At 41.6% G+C, this 17,024-nt stretch overlaps 1 protein-coding gene and 1 long non-coding RNA gene across 3 annotated transcripts in view; one reads left to right on the forward strand and one right to left on the reverse strand.

The window, feature by feature from the left end:
- Positions 1–4,210, reverse strand: part of REL (REL proto-oncogene, NF-kB subunit) — a 34,513-nt gene extending 30,303 nt beyond the window's left edge. For both annotated transcript variants that reach the window (XM_014839318.3, XM_014839317.3), the window contains exon 1: positions 3,582–4,210. In XM_014839318.3, the coding sequence (XP_014694804.1) occupies positions 3,582–3,591 (10 nt within the window). In that variant the 5' untranslated portion in view covers positions 3,592–4,210. The remainder of the gene's footprint in view (positions 1–3,581) is intronic.
- The window catches only part of LOC123286604 (uncharacterized), a 57,552-nt gene continuing 44,627 nt past the window's right edge, over positions 4,100–17,024 (forward strand). Inside the window, exon 1 of the long non-coding RNA XR_011504274.1 lies at positions 4,100–4,185. This is a non-coding gene — a long non-coding RNA (uncharacterized lncRNA). The remainder of the gene's footprint in view (positions 4,186–17,024) is intronic.

Consider the following 17,024-nt stretch of genomic DNA (forward strand, 5'->3'; position numbering starts at 1 on the left):
ATTATGGACTAAGAACAGTTTAGTGGATACCAGGGGAAAGGTGGGGTGGGGGGTGGGCACAAAGGGTGAAGTGGTGCACCTACAACATGACTGACAAACATTAATGTACAACCGAAATTTCACAAGATTGTAACCTATCAATAACTCAATAAAAAAAAACAAAACTGAAAAAAAAAAAAAAACAACCCAGGTCCATCATGGGCTAAACTCCAGGTTTATTCCAATATATCAGGCTGACTCCCAACTGGCTCTTAGGAATCCAAGTAAGGGAATTTTCAGATGAGTATCTGACTGATGTATGCACCACAAGATAAAAGATGCAAAAGATCTTGGCAACAGAGAGTCTACTGCTAGAGATTCCACTGCCATGCGGGGGGATGGGGGGAATAAGTCTTGAAAAAAAATTTTAACTTCCAGGGTGAAAGGCAGAGAAATTTTTAAAATCTGTCCTAGATTATTCAGGCATTTAACTAAATTAAAAATAGATGGCAGGGCCAAATCATCTGTCTTGATTAAGACTGCCGGATTTAAAAATAAATATTACAGGATACCTATTCAAACATGCATTAAATGAATAATTTTTTTAGTATAAGTATATCCCACGCAATTATTTGAGTCATGTGCCTAAAAACACAAAAATTTGCAGAGAACACAGATGAGAGAAAGATGGAACAGAAGGAAATTCTGAGTCCCATAAACTGTATTTGAGAAAGACACTACACACACCTCAGATGTTCCCAATTATGATTCATCATCTGACCCCTCCCTAGTCATTTCACTCACTCATTCCCTTCACCCTGTATCTAACACATAGCACCTTAATTCTTTTACACCGCTGTTGTCTCTACATTTTCATGTGTTGCACTTCTGAAACAGCCTTCATGTTTATGTGTACAGTCTTTTACTTATAAAAAGAAGTCATTTGCTTTAGCTATCAATTCCAGCTTCCAGCTCTATCATTAAAGATTAAGTTGCATCATACTTACATTAATTTCTCCCCCTTACTCAAGAGAAATACTTCTCTTGAAATTCACACTATAGACAGAGTTGGTGAGTAGCGCGGTTTACAAAAACAATTTCTTCATGTACTTCCTATTATGTGACATAGCAAAACTATACTAAAGAAAACTGAAAATAAATTACCTAAATTTTAAAATATATTTTACCAAAGACAGTACTATTTATTAGTAAACAGAGCTATATGCACACAACAACATTTTGCACTTTCTACTGGAACAATGAGAAGCTTTAAATTCATACATAAAACAGCTAATTTAATTTACATTAAACAGAATTATATATATATACAAGAGTAATGACTACCTAATTATGCATACCCTAGAAGGGACTGAGAACATTTTTCTTAACAATGCCTATTCCAATTAATTGTGTCAAAAGACTGGAATCAAGGTGTAATTAAAAAAAAAAGCAATAAAGACAGCTTAATAGAACTCGAGCTGTGAAATCCTAAATAATCTGATAATTTACCTGAATAAAATTTAGAATCATATATATATATCTATCAAAGTCCCAGTTATTCATGGTACTTATATAATTTTGCTTATGAGATTATGATCTGTTACTTTTATGTTATACAGACCACATGTAAAAATACATAGACCTATTTACATATGACATCCGGTAAGAAATGAAGAAATGGTCCTAAATGCTTGGTAATCAATAAAAATACTTTCTGAGGCTTTAATACTACCTTGCGACAAACAGAATCCAAATTACACAATGATAAACTAATTAAGCAAATTTTTTTCCTGTTACTCTTTTGGTTAAATTACTGTTTCAAAACAGGATGGGAATTTATAATTTAGTAAATCTTTCTCTCTAAGGTCTTTGCACCCAGACTGCTTTTTAAAAATTTTGCTTAGCAGTTTTCAAACAACTGAATTACAGTTTAAATTACTTGTTATATTTTAAATAGTCCCATTTTAATGCAACTCCAGAAAAGGCAAAATTTTAAAAAAAGGTAACTACCCTACAACCTTCCATTCTTTTAAATTTTTCCCTTCAATTTAGAGAATCAGTTCTCAAAACAGCACAAAATATGTCATTACACAAGTTTAAATTCTATCACATTTTAAAATGATACGGGTCTTACAATACTCTACATGAATGGTTAATTCTTTTCTCTGTCTTTTGAAAGAATCAGAAATACTACATTCATATTAATAAAATTTGGTTACACTTCCAGCAGGCTGACCTTTTTTATTTATAATGCTCACCATTCTTTACTTCTTTCATACAAAATTTCTTTCTGGTAACCAATAAATTAGCCAAATATTTCAAATCATCTTTGCACTTTTAATCTAAACATGCTTTTAATTTGTGAATTTACAAGATTATCTGAAAGTTTGGGGTCACTGAAGTGGGTAAAGAGAAAGTTGAAATATTTTAGACTCCAGTTGTATTCTCACATGAAAACCACAGACAAACTGAAATCAAATGTCATGTGAACCACCCCAATTTCCTTTTCAGCCTACAGCAGTAGCTATGGCATTGTTCTGCTCAACCCTTTAAAAAGTCCTCTATGCTTTCTACTTCCTCTTCTCTGCTAGACATCAGCCTCCTGAGGGTCACTGAACCAGGGAGTTGGGAGGATGCGGGTGAAGCATAAACAAGTCCCCCCCTGCAGCCTCCTGGTCCAGCGTTAACGTAGACCTTGAGGCCTCCCTGCCTTTGGGAGGCTTTTCCTCTGCCGGGAAAGCGCCCCCAGGAACCCTGCCACAATCCTGTCAAGGTCCAACTCGAACGCAGGCTGCTTGATTTACTTCCCCTAGGTTACAAAGCGGACCTCACCACGGCTGTGCAGGAGACTCTCTCCCTTGCCCTCGAGCTGTTTCTTGGTTAACTCGCTTCCCCTCAAAGCAAGAGATCCACGCACTTATTAACTGAAAATAAATATTTACATAAGTGATAGAAAGTTGTTTTCATTCCGCCCCGTATTTTATAGCACGAGTATTCTAAAAATCCTCTTTTCCCCTTCTTTTCAACAAAGGAAAACAAAACAAAACTCGACTTCTGTTCCGTAAACTACAAAGTACGCACTTTACAGTAAAAATTAATCACTTTATTCAAGCAACATTTCCACTTAGGACCTGGCAAAATACCCCTGGTGACTTGTAAAGCCGCAATACATTTTGTACAACTGTCCGCAAAGCGATCACCCTTTGGCACTTGATGGAATTAAACCAAAAAAGGCAGAGGTCTCCTTAGGTCTGACGGTTCCTCATTCCTGTTCTAACACATAAAACCACCATTTCAATATCTACGCATTTTTCAATACGAGAATTCTTCGCCCTCCTTTATTCAGATTCTTGCTACTTCCCTAATCCTAAAATCAAGTCGTCGGGAATTTCTAAGGTTCCGGCTGTTAGAAGGGCATCAAATTACAGAGCGTGACTTTGATTTCGCACGCAGACCCTGAACCAGGTAACTTTGTAAAGGCCGACAATTTGCCAGATAAGGCGATTTTAAACACCGAACGCGCCACGACCAAAACTGCGCCCCGAAACTCTGAGCAGCAGGACCCCCGGACGAGCTCCCTCCCCCCGCGCCGGGCCACTCACCGGAGGCCATGGCTCCGCTCCCGCGCCGCCGCGCTCCAGGCGTCCGACCGCGCGCAGGCTGCCGTCGGCACGGAGCCCTCCCGTCAGTCGCGCGGCCGAGGGACCTCTGGCGGCGGGACCCCCAGGTCCCCTGAGCACTCCCGGGCCTCCTCCTCCTTCCCGCCCTCCTCTGGGTTTGCGGCTCACACCTTCCCCACCCCCTTAATTCTCGCGCTCCGGTCAGCCGGCGCCGCCGGTCCAGGCTGCGGGAGCCAGGCACAGGGGGCGGAGCGCGGCGACAGCCGAGCCCGGCGAGGCCGAGAGGCGACCAGCCCGGCGGGAGGGGGATTTCCCACGGCTGACGTCGGCCCCTCACCGCCGCCTTCTGGGGGCGGGGGGCGGGGCGTCCTCGTGGCCGGCGCTCGCGCGTCCGTCCTCGACTGCCCGCGCCCCGCCCCGCCCCTGCCCCGCCCCCGCTGCCCCTCCCGGAGATGCCGCGGGTTGGGACCCCGTCCGGGCAGCGGGAGCGCGGAATTTTCGGGAGCGTAGGGAACGCTGGGAGCCGGGAGGTGACGGTCCCGAGCGTGCGAAAGCCGTCGGCTCCTGAGAAATCCCCCTCCTCCAGGTTGTTCTCCGGCGCGCGGTTTAAAGTTCAGGAGCAGGTGGGAGGGTGCGGTGACGTCGAGAGGGCCGGACGCCCCGGAGCACTTGGGGGCGGGGCGGGCCCTCCCGGGCTGCTGAGGTCGCCGGCCTGGGGTTTTCGATGGGTGGTTCCCCTCCTTCCCGATTTCGCACATGCAAATCTCCGCCCCCGCGCCGGCGCGCGGCTCGGCGCAGGCGTCCCGGTGCGCCCTCGCGGGGAAGTGCGGAAGCGGCTGTCTTTTGTAATTCTTGTATTTGCATAGGGGACCCCCGCCGTCTGACTTTCCCCCCTTAGGCTCTGTTAACCTTACGTACTTTACCTACTAGAACTTTTTCATCTCTTCCGGTCCGCGCTGCGGGTTCGTTGCCTGTTTCTGCGGTGTTCTCGCTTTTAGTGAACTGGACACTGTCCTGGGGTGTGACAGAGATGCCGACGAGGAAAGGGGGAATGGGGACCAACGGTTAGGTTGTTGAAGGAATCGAGTATAACTTGGTTTCCTTCCTGTGTTAAGAACCTCCTGTGTGTCAGTTTACCTCATTTATAACGTGTTATCTTCATTTAGTAAATGAGGTAATCGGGGTTCAGAGAAGTTAAGTAATACTTCGGAGAACTTAAGTCCATCCTTCAGAATGCTGGTAAAAAGAAAAGCACGGTTTAAACCCAGAGTTGTCTGATTCCAAAGCTCCATACTCTTTTCCACTATCCCTTATTGCCTAAAGTAAGTATGGCGGGGGAGTGGGGAATATCAGCCTGCCATACAAGTGCCGAAACTGGAGGACCCACTTAGGGAAGTAGTTAAAAATAAAATCTAACGACCCCAAAATATCCTCTCCACAAAATGTGGAAAGGTAGAAAAGAAGGAAACAGCTTTATTATTGAATAAGCACACTGTGATTCCCTAAAGAGATTGCAAAGACAAAAAAAAAAACCTTTATTTAGCTGTGGGGGATACAAATCCGTTACATACCTATTGTCTTTATCCAAAGGAAAAGTAATAGGAAGTTATTTTGGAGCCCAAAGCCGAGGTTTAAACTCCCACAGAGACAGAGAGAGGGAGCACCATCCTCTTTAATGTTCACATTTCAAAGAGATAGCTGCAAGGCCCCCAGAAAGACCTTGGGGGGGGGGGTATGCAAAACTGGCAAGAGGCCTAATTCGCTTTTTAAAAGGTGTACAAAGAGAAATCATTTACAATTTCAATCTTTCTAAAGGAATTGCTAAATGAAAAGATAAGGGGTAATGTTCTTTGTCTTTTCTGGCACCAGGGAACTTTTTAAATTTGATTTTTTCAGTCGTGTTTAGTATGTGTTTCTTTATATTCCATCTCCAGAAACTGATTGGTTTTAGGCGCTTCTTGAACTTAGTAGAGGATAATGTTTGTTTACTGAAGAGTTCTGGACCAGTTGCAGGACCCCAGACCAGTCCTAAAACCACTCCAATCTATGCAATCACCAGCTGCATCTTATGAGATTTAGTAAAACTACAGAATTTTGAACTTTAGGTTTTATCTTTTATTTTTCAAAGACTTTGACTTATTTAAATCTCCTCACTAATAAGATGGCATGTTTTTGCACCCCTGTGTTCATCGCAGCGTTATTCACAATAGCTAAGACTTGGAAGTAACCTAGGTGCCCATCAAGGGACAAACGGATAAAGAAGATGTGGTATTTATACACGAGGGACTACTAATCAGCCATAAGAAATGATGAAATCCGGCCATTTGTGACAACACGGATGGACCTTGAGGGTACTGTGCTGAGTGAAATAAGTCAAAGGGAGAAAGTCAAATACCATATGATCTCACTCATAAGTAGAAGATAAAAACAACGACAAACAGGTAGCAACAGAGATTGGATTAGTGGTTACCAGAGGAGAAGGGGGAAGGGAGGAGGGCAGAAGGAGTAATTAGGCACATGTGTGTGGTGATGGATTGTAATTAGTCTTTGGGTGGTGAACATGATGTAGTCTATACAGAATTCAAAATATATTACGATGTACACCTGAAATTTATATGTGCTAAACCAATGTTATACAATGAAAAAAGGCATGTTTATATTGATTTCCAGGGCTATTTTTATTTGTCGCATGACAAAGCTATGGATTTATATTATCTCACTTTTTTAAAGTTTTTTAAAAAAAATCCTTTCACTATTTTTTAAACTAGCTGAAACCTTTTTAAAAGATCCAGTCCACATCTGAAAAGTGAAAAAATTTTACTTGTTCAGGATAAACTTAATTAGAAAAAAAGGCAGATTATAAGACACGCTGATGGATGGACTAAAAACACAACAAACATAGATAGTGATTTTGGTTTTCTTCGGGACTTACGCTGGGGGAGAAAAGTTTAGTACTGTAAAGATAATAGGCAGCTGGTTGTTGGGGATTGTAGGGAAGGATAGCGCATGGTGTTTTTCCTCAAGAGTTTACAGTTGTTGATAACCATTCACTTCAACAATTATCTACTCTGTGCCAGGTGCTCTTTAGGCAGTGGCACACACACTAATAAAAAAGACAAAATCTCTGCCATTGTGCAGCTTTGTCCCACATGAAGACATCAAGCATGTTAGCAAATAAAATCATTTAAAATACTATTATTAAAAGATTTGTTTGTTGCTGTAAAGAAAATAAGGCAATAGGATAGAAAGTGATTGAGGAAGAGGGATGCGCTAAAGAGGGGATGTTTGAGCTGAGTCCTGAGTGATAACAAAGAGGCATCCACAGGAAGATTCAGGGAAAGAACATTCTAATCAAAGGATCAGCAAGTGCCAAGTTCTTGAGATAGAAAGGAGCTTATTTGAGGGATGGAAGGAAGGCCAGTAGAAGTAGAGCACACTGAATGAGGGTGAAGAGGTAAGCAGATCCTGTAAGACTTTGTAGGCCATAGTAAGGAGGATGGATTTTATTCCACTTGCACACAGAAAGCTATTGGGGGAGTTTTAAGCTTGAGATGGATTAACGATTACATTTTAAAGTTACTGTGGCTGTTGTGTTAAACCGTTAGTATACACTAACTAGGGGCAAGGGTAAAGGCAGAGCAGCTGAGCCTGTTGCAGCAGTCTAAGTGAGAAGTAAGAGTGGTTTGGACTAGTGTTTTAGCAGAGGAGATGGTGCAAAGAGGTCGGATTTAGTAAGATGTTTTGGTGAAAGAGCCAGAAGGACTTGGTGATGGATCAGGTGTAGGTAGGAGGGGAAAAAGGACTTAGGGATAACTCTCACATTTTTTGTCTGAGCAACCAGGTAAAAAGGAAGGCTGAGAGGGAAGTTTGAGAGGGAAAGATCAAGAGTTGTGTTTTGGACGTGTTAAATTACAGATGCCTATTAAACATTTCCAGGGCCAACCCCGTGGCCGAATGGTTAAGTTCTCGCGCTCCACTTCAGCGGCCCAGGGTTTTGCCGGTTCGAATCCTGGGCACGGACATGGCACCACTCATCAAGCCATGCTGAGGTGGCATCCCACAGCCACAATTAGAAGGACCCACGACTAAAAATACACAACTATGCACCAGGGGCGCTTTGGGAGGAAAAAGTAAATCTAAAAACAAAAGCATTTCAGTAGACAGTTGAATAGGCAGAACTAAAGCTAAGGGGGGATATTGGGACTAGAAATAAAGGTTTGGGAGTCAGCAGCATTTCATTTAAGATAATACCACCTAAAGAAAGCGTGCAGATGGAGAAAAAAAAAATTTAAAGAGCCCTAGGATTCTCTAAGTCTTAGAGAACTCGTAGAGAAGAAAGAGCTCCCAGCGAAGTAGGGGAAAACCAAGAGACTGTGGTGTCCCAGAGAGTGTTTCAAAAAGAATGGAAGTGGTCAGTTGTATTAAGTGTTGCTGAGAGATTCAAAAAGATGAGAAGAAAGAAATGACCTTGGATTTGGCAAGATAAAGTTCATTAATGATCTTGATAAGAGCCATATTAGTGGAATGGTGGGGATGAAACCTGCATTGGTGGAGGTTGAGAAGAGAATGATGGAAACGATGAGTATAGACAACTCTTTGAAGAGTGTTAAAGGAAACAGAAATGGGGCAATAGCTGGAGGGGGTTGTGGAGTTGTATTAGGCTAAGGGCTATCTGTCACTGACAACGGAAATCTCAACAGGTTAATGTAATTAAAGTTTATTTATCATTTGAGTCACAGTCCAATGTGAATTGAGTGCCTTTCTTCCAGGAGTAACCCAGGGACCCAGGTGCCTTCTATCTTGTAGCACCAACATATGGCTTTCAAAGTCGCCTTGCGAAAGGAAAGAGAGTAGAAGATCATAAATGGGAAATTTTTATAGGCCAGGCCTGGTCACAGTCTACTTTCCATATGGCCTCCACAGGGAGCTGAGAAATACACTTTCAGAAAAGTAATTTAACTGTGTGCCCAGGAAGAAGAGAAGAAAATAGATATCAGTGAGGACTAGCAATCTCTGGCACTGAAGTTTTGTTTTGTTTATAGGGGGTGATATTAAGGAATATTTGTATAAAATGAGACTGTTTCAGTAGTGAAGGAGAAATTGATGATGATAAAGAGGAAGGGGGTAATGAATGGGGAAGAGAGAAAAGATGAAATCTAGAGTGCAGGTTATGTGGTTGGCTGTAGATTGGAATGAGGAAACTGCCTCTGTGGTAACAAGAAGGAAGGTAGACCAGATGCAGAGAACCTGGTAGACTTGATGATGTGAAAATGAGGTAGTCAGATTGCCATTTTTTTTTTAATGAACTATGAGGTAAAGTTCAACTGAGAGTGGAGGGCAACAAGGGAATGGAAGGCTCAAGGAAGAGGAGACAGTGAAAACGTGGTCTCTGAGAGTGGAACTTCAGAAAGTATGTCTGGCTGTATTGAATGGCCGTTTGAAATTTGAGGTCATAAATGTAATGTCAGACCAGTAAACAGTATTTCTTATAAGGTTTTTAATCCAGGGGATATCAGTGGGCAATATTATCCTGAAAAAGAAGACAAAGAACCAGGAAAATTTAATGGGAATATGAGAGAGGGATGCATAATACCTCTCAGCCCACACACACTGCCTGGGTGATCTCATTGATTCTTATGATTTTACCTGTGGTCCCAGGACCAATTATCCAGACTAGATCTTTCCCTGGGCTTCAGAACTATCTATGTAATAGTTTGTTAGACACCTCCACTGGGAGACCTATAGGCATCCCAAACTCCAACTACTCAACGTCTTCTCTCCCAAGTTTACTCTTACTTCCATATTCTTTGTACCACTGTCTACCCAGACACAGGTTAGAAGGTTGGGAGCCACCTTTGACTCTCTCTCTCACCATCCCCTACCTACCCCACAACATCCAGTCACCGAGTCCTGCTGATTTTACCAATCAAATACGAATCCATTTCTTCTCCATCTTGATTGCCACTCTCTTTGTTCAAATCTTCTTCACATCTCACTTGAACTGCTGGCATGGTCTCCTAACTATTATGCTTGTCTACACTTTTGTCCCCTTGAAAGCCATTCAAACCCATTGCTGCTTGAGTCCTCTGTATGAATACACTGTCAGACCATGACACTCTTGTGCTTTAAAACCATCCATTAGTCTTAGATGCAAACTCTTAGACCTGGCCAACAAGATCCTCCGTAGTCTGGCCTCTGCCTGTTTCTTAAGCCTCATCTTCTATGCTCCACACTTTGTAATTTGCACCTCATTGAACTACTTTATAGCTTCTTGTATTCCATAAACCATGCTGTTTCTTGTCTCTCTGCCCTTGTTCATACTTTCCCCTCTGCCTAGAGTGCTCTTCCCCAGAGATATGCCATGTTCATGGATTGAAAGACTCACTATGTTAAAATGTCAGTTCTCCCTGACTCTATAGACTTAATGAATCCCAGTGGAAATCCCAGTGTATTTTTTGTTGGAATTGACAAGGTGATTCTTAAATGCACATAGAAATGCCGAGGTCCTAGAATAGTCAAGCCAATATTGAAGAATAAAGCTGGAGAATGTACATTACCAGATATCCAAATTTATTGTAAAACTACAGAAGTTAGGATAGTGTGATATTGGCACAAGATTAGACAAATAGAACAATGAACTGGATTAGAAAATCCAGAAACAGACCCGTACGTATGTAGTCACTTGTTTATAACAGTCTCTACTGCAGTTCTGTTGGGGGAAAGGAGGTCTTTTCATTAACTGGTGCTGGGACAAATTTGTCATCTATGTTGAAAATAATGAAACCTGACCCCAACCTACGCCATACCCAAAATATTATTTCAAATGGATTACCCTCTAAATGTGAAAAGTAAAATAAAACTTCTAGGAGAAATTTAGGAGAATACCTTCATAACTTTGGGATAGGCAATGACTTCTTGAACATTACATAAAAGCAATAACTACCAAAGAAAAGATAAATTGGACTTAATTAAAATTTAAAAACATCACTAAGAGAAGGAAAAGGCAAGCCACATAGTGGGAAAAGATACTCACAATACATACATCTGATAAAGAACTCTGCGGCATCCATGAAGGTACTCTGCTCAGATCTCCCTTCTAGAGAGGATCCACCTCAGCTTTCACACCAAGGCCACATGTTTCCTTGGAACCACTTAGCCAATTATGAGCACAGTGGTGGTACAAGGCCTTGCTTCCTCTGGCCAGCGCAGGACCTCTCTATGGGCAGTCTTTGTGTCAGAGCTCCCCATTGGGCTGGCTGAGACTTTCTCCGAGATGCACCCCAATCTGATTCTATTCCTTCCCAATTCTCCTTTCTTTCCCCTTTCTTTTCACAAGTATCAGACCTGCATCTGAAGACTTTTCCTGCCTAGTCCTTCTTTCTCTCCCCTCTTTGTTTTGAAGAAGAACATTCACCCTGAGCTAACATCTGTACCAGCCTTCCTCTATTTTGTATGTGGCTCACTGCCACAACATGGGTGCCAACGAGTGGTGTAGGTCCACACCTGGGAACTGAACCCGGGCCCCTGAAGCAGAGTGCACCTCACTTAACTGCTAGGCCATGGGGCCGATCCCTCTTTCTCTCCCTTTTATCTTTCATAGGTGTTATTTTCAATAAATATCTTGCATTGCTCATTTCATTCATATGGGCATCTGCTTCCCAGAGGACCCAGCTGGTATACTCATACACACTCTACAAATCAATAAGAAAAAGATAGATAACCCAATTTTTTAAGTGGGTGAAAGACTCAAACAGGCACTTTACAAAGGAGGATAGCCAAATGACTAATAAGCATATAAAAATACGATCAGCATCACTATTCATGAGGGAAATGTATATAAAAACCACAATGAAATATTGCTACACCTTCATCAGAATGACTAAAATTAAAAGGACAATACAAAGTATTGGTGAAGATGTAGAACAAATGGAATTCCCTTAAATTTTTCAAATTGGTACAACAACCTTGGAAAACTGGTAGTATCTACGAAACCTACAATATAAATACCCTGTGATCCAGCAGTACTACTCTTAGGTATATACTGAACAGAAGTAAGTGCTTATATTCACCAAAAGACGGGCAAGAATGTTTGTCACCTTTATTCATGTTACCCAGCAATAGGAAAACTTTGAGTTAAATGTTCATCAGCAGTAGAATGGATAAATAAACTGTGGTATATTCATACCATGGATTTCTCCCCAATTATGAAAAAGAATGTACTATTGCCACACAACCATATTGATGAGTCTTATAAACATAAGTGAAAAAGCCATACGCAAAAGAGTATATACTATATGAATCTGTTTATATCAAGTTCAAAAAACAGATTAATTATTGTGATGGAGGGCAGAATATTTGGTACCTTTGGGGGTGGATAGTGATGAGAGGTGACTCAAGGGAGCCTTCTCAGTCGCTAGAAACATTCTGTATCTCGACTGGGGTACTGGGTCACAAAGACTCTCACCTTGACCAAACTCTAGTCAGGCTCCTCTGAGCCCTCTTCTCGACACAGCCTCAACCTTGGTCTATGACAACTGCAGACTCTCAGCACAAATTATTTTGCCCACCCTTACACTAAGAGACTTGAACAAACACTAGCAAAGTTTCTAACAGCTCAAGGCTACATCTTCAGGATGATGGCTTCAGCTGCCTTAGGTTGCTGCTTGGGAAAGCTCAAGGCTGCCAAAAGAATTTAGTTTGCTCCAGCCAACACCTAAAGACAAGACCCCTGTCTCCCAGTCTCTGTGGGAGGGTAGGCGCCTGACTTCAATAAATGCCAGCTAACAAACGCAGATGGCCTGATTGCATTGACCAACTCCCCTTCCCACTTTTTGTAAATTTACACTTCCCTGACTTCTCTTCCTCCTCCCTGTTCCCTCCTCCCTTGAAATCACGCAGTCACCTCTGCACAAATTGAAGTCGAATTCAGTTTACACTGGGCTCTCTTCCTTATTTTTTTAAAATTTTTTTTTATTTTTTTCCTTTTTCTCCCCAAAGTCCCCCGGTACATAGTTGTGTATTCTTCTTTGTGGGGCCTTCTAGTTGTGGCATGTGGGACACTGCCTCAGCGTGGTTTGATGAGCAGTGCCATGTCCACGCCCAGGATTCGAACCAAGGAAACACTGGGCCGCCTGCAGCGGAGCGCGTGAACTTAACCACTTGGCCATGGGGCCAGCCCCCCTTATTTCAATAGTTAGGGAAAAGAATCTGTCTTTACCACTTTAACTAGTGTCCAGCTTTGTTTATCTTTGTCATGGGTTATATATATTTAAAAATTGAGCTATACTGGTGTGTAAAGACTTGTGCACTTTATGTATGTTATACCTCAATTTTTAAAAATATTTGAAAAGATTTTTGGATACCTTTTCCCCTGAGGGCCACACAACTTGCACAGTCTGTCTTTGAGCCCCTGCTCACCACTTCCCCCCTCCCTACCTCCTAACACACACTTCTTCACTTGGTTCATTCCTCCTCAGCCTTTCAGATTCAGCTTACAGGAAGGCTTCGAGGATTCCCCTGGCCAGATAGGCTGTTCCTTCTCTTTTGTTGGTTAGCAATTTCAGGAATTCCCTGTGTGAAATTCAAAACTGGCCCTTGTACACAGAGGGCAGGGAGAGACCGAAGGAAGAGGCAGACCACTCCAGATTGGTGGGTGGCAGGTTTAATAAGCAAGAGAACTTGTATATGAGGCTTGTCTTGGGCGGCTGCAAGATGAGTAGATCTCTGCACCCGTCCGCCAGGTTCTTAATAGTTTACATGGAGTTCTTAATGGGGTTCAGTCATGTGCATAGTCCAAGTGGTCTGAACAACACATTACTCTCTCAAGGCTGCATCCTTGAAAGAGCTCCTAGTGTGTGAATGGTGGGCAGAACGTACATTCCAAGGACAGGAGTGGGTAGGGAGCCTCCAATTGCCCAGCTGGGTGCAGAGATCTACTCATGGGGGACCACAGTAACTGACTTTATTCTGAAACTTTGTTATAACTACATCTATTCAGTTTGATGACGGGTGTCTTTTTTATTCTTTCTACAACAACAAAAAGTCTCTTATAGAGCAATTTCACTTTTTGTCTCTCACTCTCCCTCTTGCATATTCCGGATCACGTCTATTTACTAATGAGATTTGTTTGTTTCTTGAAGGATGTAACTTCTTGATTGCTGTATCATTTAAAAAAAAAGATTTTATGTTTTAGGCATGTTCTTTAGTATCAAGAACAATGGTTTTCCACCTTATTAGATCAGTGTCCACTGTTTTATAACTTATATTTGTAACATCCCCTTTACTATCCTGAAGTGAAATTCATAGATATTTACCTTACAGGTACATTTTCAAACAAATAAAAATAATGCTCTAAGAGCAATAGAGAATAAATAAAAATAAAGCCATTTATAAAAATATATTATAAACTTCAATATGTAAATGCTTGGTATGAATAAAATAATAGAAAATATATATATTGTCTTTGCCCCAGGTTCCTGGCACAGAGCTGCTAAATCCCTTAGAATTTTCTGGGCTATAGCAGTCTCTTTTGTTCTAATGAGGCAACTCTGGGTGGGCTCCTGGTAGGCTCCTGGATGGGGGCTGGTCACCAGAAAGACCAAGCCATGATTAGAAGCTTGGAATTTTCAACTCCCTTCTGCAGAGAGGGGAGAGGGGCTAGAAATGGAGTTTATAATTGATCATGCCTACATGAGGAAGCCTCCATAAAAATATCAGTAGTGGGGGTTCAGGGAGCTTGCAGGTGGTGAACATGTGGAGGTGCTGGGAGAGTGGCTCGCCTGGAGAGGGCATGGAATTCCACCCTCCTTCCCACATATCTTGCCCTATGTATCTCTTCATCCAGCTATTCATCTGTATCCTTTATTTTGTCCTTTATTATACAATAAACTAGTAAATGTAAGTAAGTGTTTCCCTGAGTTCTGTGAGCTGTTTTAGCAAATAATTGAATCTAAGTGGGAAGAGGCCATGGGAAACTTCGATTTGTTGTCAAGTCAGACAGAAGTTAAGGGTGACCTGGGGACCTATCACTTGCTATTGGCATTGAAGTGGGAGGCAGTCTCATGGGACTGAGCCCTTAACCTGTAGGATCTGATACTATCTCCTGGTAGATAGTGTCAGAATTGAGTTAAATTAAGACACCCATCTGGTCACACAGAGAATTGTTTGATGTGGGAACAAAAACCCCACACATCTGGTATCAGAAGTGTTGTGAGTTTGGTAGTAGTGTGAGACTAAAGGACAAATGAGGAGAGCTGAGTTTTTCCTTACACACTTGGACATGACTACTTTAAAAGACATGATGAAGTTTTCAAATGTTTGCTCCTATACGTAGAATCACTTTGAATGCAAATGCTCCAAATACAGCCTGATACCAATGAGTTATATTGGTGAGCTGTCAGAGTGACGATTTTCCAGCTTTTAAAAAGTATCCTAATAAAACTGTCTTATGTTCATTTATACAGTAGTTGCATTCCTGGGAAATTGGTGTATATTAAAACCACGCAAAAAGTATTTTGCATGTATATGTAAAATGGCGTTGTGTTCTAGGCTTATATTATTATAATAGACTTTTCATCTACATGAATGTGAATATCTGGTGAAAGGCATAAGGATGGGGGACAACTCTTAGTTGTGCTGGACTGTCCTTTGCAGGGCATTTAGCATACCTGACCACCCCTACTGTAAAAGCCAGTGGTGCCCCAAATCATTGTGACAAGAACAGTTTGGTCACAGATATCCAAAATACCACCAGTGGTTTGGAGCAGTGGTTCTTAAATTTGGCGGTCATAAGAATCACTCTGGGAGCTTGTTTGGAATGCACATTCCATGGCCCCACTCCCAGAAATGCTGATTCAGAAGGTAGGGGAGGGGCCCTGGAATGTACGTTTTTTACCAAATTCACCAAGAGTTCTGTCCCTAAAAACTCACTTTGACAAGCTTTGCTCTAGACTAGAGCCATGATATTCAGCTTACCATGTTCTGCTAAAGCATGCAAGTCACAGCGGGAGACCAATTCACCCCATAAGAACCTTTATATTTAGAGATCCTCTTTTGGTATATTTATGTTTTAAAGCTATACACATTGCAGTAGTATTTTTGGCAATAAATTTTACTGCTGTCACTTATGACACCAACAAAAAGTAAAAATTCCATTAGTAGTTGAAAATTGTAATAATACCATTGAGTATATTCTTGCTACTCTAATAACTATTTAACACAGAAGTAAATCTTAAAACTCAAGTGGTAATGGGCGAGGGCCAGAGGAACAATGGGTAGTGTTAGGTGAGGTTAGGGAAGTACTTGGAGAGGACAGGGGAGCCCAGGTTCATGGTAGCCTACCGAGGAGTCCAAATAGACAACAGGGTGGAAAGGAAATGGCATCCTACCCTTCTAGGTGAACACCAGAACTGAGGGGGCTCAGTTTAGTGATCGGTGTGAAAACCCTACTCCCCGCCCAAGTAACATCTGCGTTTTACTACCAGTTATTGTAGTAAAACAAATGTGAGCCTGAAACAGCCAGGATATTGAGCACGGAAATGAAGTCAAAATGAAGAGTAAGGAAACAATCAAGAGATATTACATGAGAGGTTATAGGCCTTAATGGCCAGCTGGATATAGGGAATGAAGGAGAACCAGGAGTCAAAGAAAAATCCCAGATTTCTAATCTGGAAAACTGCTGATACAGCAGCAATTGCTGTCAGGAAAATGGAAACATATAGATTAACTTCAAAAATTCTTGAATAGTTTGGAGAATAGCAGCAGACCCAGATCTTGCCATCATCAGTTTTGCCTGTTCTCCCTCCTATCCAACACGAGTCCATGTACCACCATTTTTAAAGCAAACTTTAGGGGAAAGGGACAGTTCCTTAAGTAAGAACTATGGCTATAAGGAAACTTGCCTCATTCACCTATTTTCATTTAAAAAACTGAAACAAGATTTATGAACACCCAGAGAAAATGATGTCTTAGTACATGGAAACTCTAAAAAGTAGTCATGAAACGTTCATTTTCAAAATGGTGCTCTCTTTTTACTCTTTATGTTTATATCATATAGGTCCTATAGTATTATACATGCTAGTTTTGCATGTATAGCACTGCTTGAAAGTATGATACAGCGAACTGATTTGATTTCTGTAACAGTAGTAATATCTGATGTTTCACAAACATGAGATCCAATACTTACTTGTACAGATTTAGAATTATCATTTGAACTGGTAGTAAAGTCATCATCACCTTTAAGTCATAAGATGTTTCTGTTATGTCTCAACAGCGGACAAAGTTTAAGGTTGGAAGGAACCCTGTAGATCATTTGGTTCACTCCATTTTATACATGGAGAAACTGAGGCACAGAAAATTTAAGTACTTTGCTCATGTCCATACAGCTAGTTAGTTGCTCAGCTGGGACTTGAAACTAGACCTTCAAAC

This window comes from Equus asinus, chromosome 6, assembly GCF_041296235.1.
Source record: "Equus asinus isolate D_3611 breed Donkey chromosome 6, EquAss-T2T_v2, whole genome shotgun sequence".
NCBI lineage: Eukaryota > Metazoa > Chordata > Mammalia > Perissodactyla > Equidae > Equus > Equus asinus.